A 9,806-nucleotide genomic window follows, 5' to 3' on the forward strand; every position below is an offset into this window, starting at 1 on the left:
TCCTGCTCAGTATTATTCTTTTCATTGTGGTGGCATCCATACTTCAGTCCATGCTGGAAATTGCTGACCCCATTGTCTTGGCATTGGGAGCCTCGAGGGACAAGTAAGAAACTGGTTTCTTAAACTGAAAGTTACTCAATTCTGATTTAGGAGGTGATAAAATAGTAATTGATTGTCTGATTTGCATTTTTAGTAGCTTGTAAAGTTACCCTCTCTTTGCTGTATGCAGATTCCTTTTCTACTGTGAATTCTCTGGTTTTTCTGTGTTAAGCCCTGAAGGGCAGGGGATACTGGCAAACAGGGTGACTTTGGTTGCTCACTCCTGCTCAGGACTGCGTCCATCCAGCCTGCGCAGGACCGTGCTGTTCTGCAGCTGCTGGCTGCCCTCTCCAAGTATCACATTGCTCTGTGCTTCCTAGCAAGAGTGTCATCAGTGCACTGTGGTCTCAGTTCAGCAAATCCAGAATTCCAGAGCCTGTCCCCTCCCCACCCACAGTCCACTGTGTGGATTTCTAGAATTGTTTTGCTTAGCTTCCTGTGCAGTTGGATAGGTTTTCTTCTAATGTAGTCATCCCAGACAGCTGTTGAGGATGGGAAGTTTCTAGGAGTGACTTTGTTAGTGATTATAAACCCTAATTTTTTTTTTTCGTAAGACCGTGATCCCAAAATGATAGAAAATAAGAGGTGGAAGGCTGCATTAGTATAGTAGATGTTCTAATAGTGTGGGATTGTTAAGTTTAATTTGTGTTTTGAAGAGCTGTATTAGTGTCTGGTGTTGGTCTAGTAATGTGTTTTATCTTTGGTAATGTCTTTTCTGTAACCTGTAAGTGAAGAAATAAAAGAGAATGTTTATTTATGTGTACAGATTTGTTTAGCTTAGAGGCTACTTGGAGCCAGCCTGTTCTTCCTGTAGCAATGTTAACTTCAAGTATAGTAACAGAGGGGAAAGAGGGTAGAGCCAGGATATGAGCATCTGCCCAGCTTAAACAAGCAGTCTGTGGTTAGAGTGGGTTTTAACTCTCTTCTGCCAGATCTCCCAGGCAGTTCTAAATCAACTAGGATCAGGATAAATTCCACTTGAGCTCTTCCTTTCTCCCTCACCCTGAGACACAGAATTGCAGACCTCACAGTAGTGTTGTGACATTTCTTCAGACTATATTAAATTAGCCAGGTTTTGCTGCTGTCCTGTTCTCCCACTACTTTCACTTTTTCTGTACATCATTTTCAAAGGTTTATGAGGTTAAGATAAAACTGAGGAACATGTAGATGTAGTATAGTAAATTACTGGAGAAATTCTGAAAACCGTTACAAATGGGTATGTGTAAAAGATTGATGGTGTGTTTAGAGTGGGGAGGAGATTAGGAAAAAGTAAATTATAGAAGCAGAGTAAGGACTAGCAGAGGTGAATGTTCCAGTCCTGCTACATTTCTTACTTTGTGATCCCTGAATTGGAGAATATGCTTCTAAAGGCAGCACAGTTAAACTGGTGATGAAAGGACGTAACTTTACCCAATGCATATTAGCAAAAAGACATGGAAGAGTTGTAATAATTATATAATCTAGGAGAGCTCTGCTTATATAGAAAAGTGTACAGTTACATGGATAATTAATCATTTTAATGGGCTTTCATCTGAAACAGTATTTCAGGTACTAATTTGTTTGACCACTGACTTGACCCATTATGGCGATTACTGTAGGTGAATTTTTACCCTATAATTTTTATGCTGAAAACGGGTCAGAAGAGAGGGAACTGTTGGTACTGTATGTACTTCAGGTGTGCATGCTGGGAATGAGACTGTACCAGAGTAAAATAGAAACTCATTTCAACAAGTTAAACCCTTGAGCAAACATCTAACATGTCTACATCCAGCAGTCAGCCTGTTCTTATTCTGACACTCCAATCTGATTTAAAAAAAAACCAAAACTATTGTATTGTTTGCAGGAGCCTGTGGAAGCACTTCCGAGCAGTCAGCCTCTGTTTGTTCCTGCTCGTGTTCCCTGCGTACATGGCCTACATGATTTGTCAGTTTTTCCACATGGATTTCTGGCTGTTGATCATTATCTCCAGCAGTATTCTAACCTCTCTTCAGGTAAGAATGTTAGCCCTGTAGTAACTGTGAAGCCCTGCTTTAACTGTCATCCTGTTACTCGGGGGGGGGTGGAAATACATGATGAGAAAAGAACAGGGATGGTAGAAGGACAGAATTATAAGATGTGATATAAAATCTTTCTTTATCCTGTGTCTGAGGCTAAGGAGCTTGTGGGGGTGGGCTGAGAACACAGGTGAATGGAAGTCTTTTTTCAAATTGTGAAGTCAGAATGCTTTTGAGGGGATAACTATCATAATGAAAAGGTATTTTTCCAGGTTTTTTCCAGTGTACTAATTTATGTATTGTTTCTTAGCTATGGCTCTTTGAAAGCAGATATGTACACAGTAGTGTAAATACAGGAAATGTTTTGTACTGAGTATTTGTTATAACTTGTTTTTTTAAAAATTATTATAATATCACCCCTTACAACTTGGGTATATTCTGGACTCAGAAGAGAAGGTCTTTGGGACCAAGCTTAAATGCTTCGCAAGAAAGAGTGTCTTCTGTTTGTCTTGAAATTCAGCAGCAATTTCACTACTTTGGGGCTTGTCTGCCCTGTCTGGCTGGGGAGCCCTCCTGTATCGGCTTGATGGACAATGCTGAGTGACTTAAGCTCCAATTCACAATGTAATGCTGAGCTAATGGTCTTGAACTGTGTTACAGGTACTTGGAACACTCTTCATTTATGTTTTGTTTATGGTGGAGGAGTTCAGAAAAGAACCAGTAGAAAATATGGATGATGTGATTTATTATGTAAATGGCACATACCGGCTGCTGGAATTCCTCGTCGCGCTCTGCGTGGTGGCCTATGGGGTCTCAGAAACGGTCTTTGGGGAATGGACTGTGATGGGTTCTGTGATCATCTTCATCCACTCCTATTACAACGTGTGGTTGCGGGCCCAACTGGGGTGGAAAAGTTTCCTTCTTCGCAGAGATGCTGTGAACAAGATCAAATCACTGCCTGTTGCCACAAAAGAGCAGCTGGAGCAACACAACGATATCTGTGCCATCTGCTACCAGGTAAGAATAGAAGTGTCAGAAGATTGACTTGGGCTTAATACCTCTAGGCTGTTCAATTTGCAACTAGTAAAATAAGCTACGTGAATTACGTTTATTGAGTAATAGTGTGTTCAATAAGTTTTTTGATTTACCCAACTTTCTGCTTTTTGTAAATTGATTTGGAGTGCCTTATAAACAGTTTTTTTGCTTAATTTGTAATTCCCGTGATATAAACAGCCAGACCTGGCTGGTGTTTGAATTGTGTATTTGAATGTAGAGGCTTGTTGTTATGAAGGAAGGAACATTCTCTTGCCCCTGGACTGCCTCTGTCTCCTCTGTGGCTAGAGAACCCATGAGATACATGGGATGAGAGGAGAGGAACAGGATTGCAAATCATATGATCTTTGTTTTTTTGTGTCTTTCAGGATATGAAAACTGCTGTAATAACACCATGTAGCCATTTTTTTCATGCGGGTTGTCTTAAGAAATGGCTGTATGTGCAAGAAACTTGCCCTCTGTGCCACTGCCAACTTAAGAGCCCTTCACAGCTACCAGGACTGGGACAAGAGGCAGTTCAACAGCCAAATCCTAGTGCAGAGCAAAATGCCAGGCCTGGAGATGCAGCTGAAATCCCTGGTATTGAAAATGACAATGGGCCAAACATGAAAGACAGCCCTAGCAAGAGCAATGGACAGGTGGCTGATGGACAGAACAACCTGGAGACCTCTGCTGAGACAGAGAGGTCTCAAACTGTGGACAGTGACACAAGCCTGTGTGAGTCCAACCAGGGAGCAGCTTGTGCTGCAGAACTAATTGCAGCCCCAGAGGGATGCCCTGCTGAAGACCCAAGGGTTTGTGTCCAGCTCTAAGGTGACAAAGGATGACATGGGAACAAACACATTTCGGAGATCCAAGTTTGACTCAGAAGAAAACCAATCCTTCCACAGCTGTGAAAGAAGTTTAACTATTAATGCTGGTCAAAATGTAATCTCCCATGCTGATTTTTGTGGGCTGCTTGGTAGTAGTAACTCCAGTGAGTGTAGTAGAAAAGACTCCAGAAGCTGTCTGAACTGTGGGCATAGAATGGATGTTTGGAAACAAATTGCAGTGAAAAGAATGTGTTCAGGACATAGGTGAGGGCTAAGGGGAACAAGAGGTGTGAGAGGTTGTAGAGAGACAGAACAGTAGCTTTAGTTTTGGTCAGGAAGAGGGTGTTGCACACAGCCGTGTCCCAGGGTACCTGAGAGGCATCAAATGCTGAGAGCTGCTAGTCTCTGGCTGAGGTGCAGCTTTGGTTTCTGACAACATTTTTTATAGCACATAAACAGAAAATGAAAGAAGTAACAGCAGTGATTGTACTGGAAGATGGAAGCACTCCTGATATGTCATGTGTATGCTTTGGGTGTTCTTGGTGGGAAAATTGCATTTGAATTCATGTAATCTACAGTGACTCTTGACTTTTATGACAGAGTCGTCAATATTTTGATGTATATGAAACTTTTGCTAATAATGGGCACAGTCTGGGCTGCATGAAGTAAACTAAAACTCTAATGAACACTTTGACCTCTGCTACCACGTGCAGGAGAAAAGTGGGATGAGTTTTAGGGCACAGATAGAGGCCTTGCAGTACTGTGCTGTGTAATGTTTAATTCTTGCAGCTGAATTAAAACAGTGTTAAACTCTGGCGATATTTGCACTTTGGGAATGAGTACATTCTTGTGTATGATCAGACTCCGCAAATGCCACTTTTAAAGCTGTTAATAGGTTTGCACCTTTTTTTCTTTGACAAAGACATGTCCATACTTAAATTTTTACATGCATCATGGCTTCAAGTAGAACTAGGAACTGGGGTGGGGAACTAGGTGGGAGTAGGGGGCAGGCAATTTTTTTATGTGAATTTTGATATGAAGAGAAATTAGTCACTTATTTATACGATAGGCTTGACTCAAGTGTTTTTCAAAGTTGGTATTCCTAATGTGAAATGTGATACTATTTTATTTTTAGTAGTACATTTGGATGTAGACTGACAGACATAGCTGAATGTCTTAATAAATTACATTTGAAGATTTTTACACCTGGTTATGTGATTCTTGTAATGAAATCCTACAAATTAAATATGTATTGAGAGGCTCTTCTTAAACAGTAGCTAGCTCTCTATTCCCCTTGGAGATGAATGGACCTTCTGGTGTGTGCTTTCTCCCCCACTTCCATTTCAATGCTGTGTGTCTTGGTGGTACCTCCTGGCCTCCTCTCTGGTTTTTGCCACCAGATCTTTGGATAGAGAACAGTAGCAGAACACTGAGGTATGTTTGCTTCTGGAAGCTGTGCAGGCTGCCTGCTGCCACTGAGCTCCAAGCACAAACCCAAACCTTTTTCTCACCTGACAGGATGGGAATATCAGTTACATTCTTTGATTCTGTATCTCAGTTTTGTTTTCTTGCATGATGATAAAAAATTTAGGTTTACCATATGCTTTAATGATCATTGCAAATCTTATTAACAGCTGGGTGTACTTGGGACATAAAAAAATAGTGAGAATTTCTTTCTTGAACTCTTCTGCCCCTTTTAATCAGTGATCTGAGTCCTGCTCTTCTATGCCTACATTTCTGTGGAATTCAGTCTTTCTCAAAAGTGTTTTATATGTGTACAAGCTTTTAACCTATGCAATTCAAACTGTTTCCATTCTAGCCACACTCCTGCAGCTACATTGTGGTTGCAGGAAATGGGAAATTTCTGGGAAGCACTGCTGTGGGGTGCTCTTCAGTACTGTGAAACAAAGACTTTCCCTCAATGCACAGAGTATGTTCTTGAAGGATACTCCTTTAAACCCTGCTTCCTGTCCCTGGGTTTGGAAAGATGAGTCCAGAAGTTTCTCACACTGGTAATGGGAAGTTTTTTCTTTGTGAAAGATCACCTCACTTCATGGGAGTCAGCAAGTGGCTCCCCGAGTGATAAGGGAGAGATCAGAAGAGCTAGGCTTGGTCATTGTGAAATGAAGGTTGGAGGGTTTGTGACTGCTATACAGATCCCTCAGAGTGAATGCAAGGAAGGGAGAAGAGGAACTTTTGCTCACCTACAGTATTCACACGAGGGCATGAGGGAATCACGGGGCCTTCAGTTCATTGCTACCCCACACAGTATGTCACACCATCACTTCATAAATACAGGAAATGGTGTTGAAAAAGTAACAAAAAAAAAAAGGTTTGTCTGTACTGCTTATGTTGAGAAACTGTTTCTTAGTCTGACTGATCTCTTGGCAATGAACCTTTTAATTTCTACCCTAAATTATTCATAGATAACTGTTAATGCAGGAAAGGTCTATGGGTTTACAGCAACATCAGTGAGAGGTAAGTGTGCCTGGAGACTGCTCATGAAGAACTGACAGGCCTACAGCAGATTCAACAAATGCACTATCTGCCAGGGCTGCAGGTTGGAAATGTGGATGTGGCACTGGAATGGAGTCTGACAGACCAGGAAGGTATGTGCTGTCTTTTAGGAGAAATGATGATGCAAGATTCTCACTGGAGTGAACCAAAAGCAACTATTCTGTGCTGGAGAAGGTGCTCAGAGATGTGAGGACTCAGGCAACCTAACAGGGTTCTGCATCTTGCCAAGATGAGATGAGAACATACCTGGTGCACATTTTTTACTGTGAGAAGGATATTTTGGGAGGGAGAGCAGAGAAAGAAGGCTTGGGGATAGCTTGGGGAGTTCATAGGAAGGGGGCTTTTCTTGAAAGGTGAAAGCTACCTTCATTAGGTGTCAGCACCATCACAAAGAATTTGGAAGAGCAAGCTGGCAGTGAATGTGTACAGTGCTGCAGGGTTCATGGGGCAGAACTCACTGGTTAGTAACATCTGCTGGACTAGAAAGTTCCAGGGGAGTGTTTTGTCTGTTCATTTTTGCTTGATGTTTCATTTTGGTTTTTTCCAACTCAAAAGTGCTGACAGACACCATTTCATGAAAAATGAGGGACAGCTAGCCCTAGAAGGAACTTAAAAGCCTGCAAGGAATGGAGGTGGGTGGAAAATAAATACCAACAAGCCAAACAGGCTGTATCTTATGGGTTGAGAAGTTTAGGGATGAAGTGAGAACTGCCAAAACTCACACCAAGTTAGATCTTGCAGGAGAAATGATCTGTGTAACTCGAAGGGGAAAGAAAAAGGGAGAAGGCTGCTCTGGGGAGGAGGGAGGTAAGGAATGAAATGAACCTTCTGTCTCGATGCTCTGTGGAGTATCTGGGTGAATGCTCCTGACCTCTGAGCTTTGTCTGGTGCAGAATTCCCTCCTGGACTCTGCTTGCTTTGAGTTGATTTTCTCTGCAGCTGTGCATGACTAAATGTGAAAAAAATGCTTTTTGAGTGTTTATGATCAGGGTATAACTGTAGACTGAGGCTTGAAGCCATTTTCTTGTGGACTCCTGATGGTGGTGTGATTGACAAACATTTGGACTCAAAAAGATGCTTCCAGCTAGGTGATATAATGGGGACAGTTGGGAATTTTATGGCTAGTTGGTTTTTTGTTGGAAATGGGGACGCTGATCACATGGTGTGATGGTGTGTGTCTAGTCAGTCCTGTTGAGTATCCCAGCACTACTGATTTACAGAGTCCGTTGCTCTGGGCTCTGGAAAATGTAGTTACACAAGGTGAGATGACTCTGAGAAGAGCAAACATGTCTGTGGCTAGGAATTTGATTGGAAAGCCTTAGTTTGAATTGCAGAGCTTCCAGCTCCCTTGAGTTTTGGCTATTTCGCAGAAGAATCTCTTTATTCCTTGATCCTAGTGAAGCATTGAATTTTATGCCATCATAGAGAGTTCCTGAAATGCTCAAAGTTTTCCAGTGCAGAAGAACCTCTTCTCTCCCTCCTAGTCCCCTTCTTTCTTGATTAATTTTAAATTCAATTTCCAAATGATCTCAATCCTTTTGCTAAAATAGACAAGTTTGAACCTAAACTATTGGAATGTTTGAGAACAAACTTGTAACATTTTTCCTAACTGGCAGGGACAGTTAAGGAGTTTGTTTTCAGTTGGTTCAAAGTTAAAATTCAAGTTATCTCTAGCAAGTAAGGTATAAAATACAAGAAAGCTGATACTGCCATCTAAAAAAAACCCCACAAAACAACATGCTTGGGAAGAACTGGCTGTTTGAATCCTGTTGTTGGGAATCCAGCTGCATTGGGAATGAAGGTAACCAAATGAGAGTGCAACTGGTGTTACTGGGTTCTGTTCAGGTGGGGAGAGCAGATGGCAGGAAGCCCACTTGGTGCAATGTGGGCAGCATGAGTTGCTGGGTTGGAAGTTCTTGGGAAGGAATGGCCCCTTGACCACTGCTGGCTTGCACTGCTTTGAGGAGGGCTATGGAGATGGACAGTGGTTTGGTGCTGGCTTTTTTCTTCCTGCATGTTAAATTTCTGTGAAGAGACTTTTAAATAATATTCCAACACAACTCAGTCTCTGCAGTGTCTGGAGCTGTTGCACATTAGCTTCCTGTGAGAATTGCTTATTGTAAGTCTTGCCTGTGATGTCACCCCACAAAAACATTTGTGGGAAAGATTGACAGGTACATTTCCCTACTAATCTCTTTAACTTTGCACTTACAAAAGTGTCAAGAAATGCAATTTTAAACTCAGTTTTTCTTAGTGTTACAATACTGAGTTTAGAAATTAACTGGCCCCCTTTTTTTGTCATATGCATGTTCAGTCACACTGAGGATCATGGTTCACTCCCCCACACCCCAAAGATACCAGTTTTCTTTCTGATGATGCCTATTTCTTTTAACTCTTTATTTACTAACATCCTGCTGGAGTGCAGCACCAGGGGTGTGGGGACTTCTGTCCTTAGTGCAGCTTTGGGCTGTGCCTGGGAGCACCTAGTGCCTATGTGGAGACTCTGGCCAGGGAAATTCAATCTTCTTTCATAAAGGGAATTATAATTCAGCTGATAAAGTGCTCAGAAAATATATTCTGTGGCTTTAAGGTATTGATTATTCTCTCGAAAACAAACAGTGTCTTAGAGAATAAGCCTGCAAAACTGGGTGAGCTCTCTACAACTTACAGTGTATTAATGCTAGGAGAATGTATCTGGCACACACACAAACCTAAAGGTGACTGTTTTGGTTAAAGAGATAAGACATGAAAGAAAAACAATTTATATGCATAAGCAACTAATCAATTTTTTTAAAAAATAAGTGGTTTTAGGTGTTATAAGTAATTAGACGTGATTTTTCCCAGTGGTTGCCATTTCCTGGATGCTTGTAATCCCCATCCTTAGATCTGGTAGCTGAGGCTTTCTTGGTTAATACAACAGCCAAAAACCAGACAATCTGCAGAATTTTGCAGAAACAGATGTGAAAAGCCCAGGATTGCCATGTGGATAAATGACTTAATTCTTAGGAACTTAAAATATAAAACTGGCTTAATTGGATCAAAATAATCAATTGAATAGGTATCTGGTATTTATAAATGAAATCATATACAGTTCCTTAATTGACCATAGTCTGAGTTTTCTTTAAATTGATTGTTCACTTCTAGCTTGGGGAAAAAATGCCAGCTGGAATGCAGAGGGATTAAGTTTTATTTATTTTCCTTGCTAAGAGCCACATTGTGCAATTTAAAAGGAAATGTCCTTGAAAGATGGGTTCCTTTGTAAAATGTTTCAGCTCTTGTTTGTTTTCAGATGGAAATTAATTTCTCGAAGGCCCTTGGTGTTAGAAGGTGC

General features: G+C 41.3%; 1 protein-coding gene across 1 annotated transcript in view; it reads left to right on the forward strand.

Annotated features, from left to right (window-relative positions):
- RNF145 (ring finger protein 145) overlaps window positions 1-3,958 on the forward strand; it is a 33,557-nt gene extending 29,599 nt beyond the window's left edge. Inside the window, exons 8-11 of the mRNA XM_010001997.1 lie at window positions 1-103; window positions 1,943-2,090; window positions 2,754-3,110; window positions 3,515-3,958. Coding sequence (XP_010000299.1) covers window positions 1-103; window positions 1,943-2,090; window positions 2,754-3,110; window positions 3,515-3,958 — 1,052 coding nt within the window. The remainder of the gene's footprint in view (window positions 104-1,942; window positions 2,091-2,753; window positions 3,111-3,514) is intronic.
- Window positions 3,959-9,806: the final 5,848 nt, after the last annotated feature.

This window comes from Chaetura pelagica, unplaced genomic scaffold (assembly GCF_000747805.2).
Source record: "Chaetura pelagica isolate M959 unplaced genomic scaffold, ChaPel_1.0 scaffold356, whole genome shotgun sequence".
Lineage (NCBI taxonomy): Eukaryota > Metazoa > Chordata > Aves > Apodiformes > Apodidae > Chaetura > Chaetura pelagica.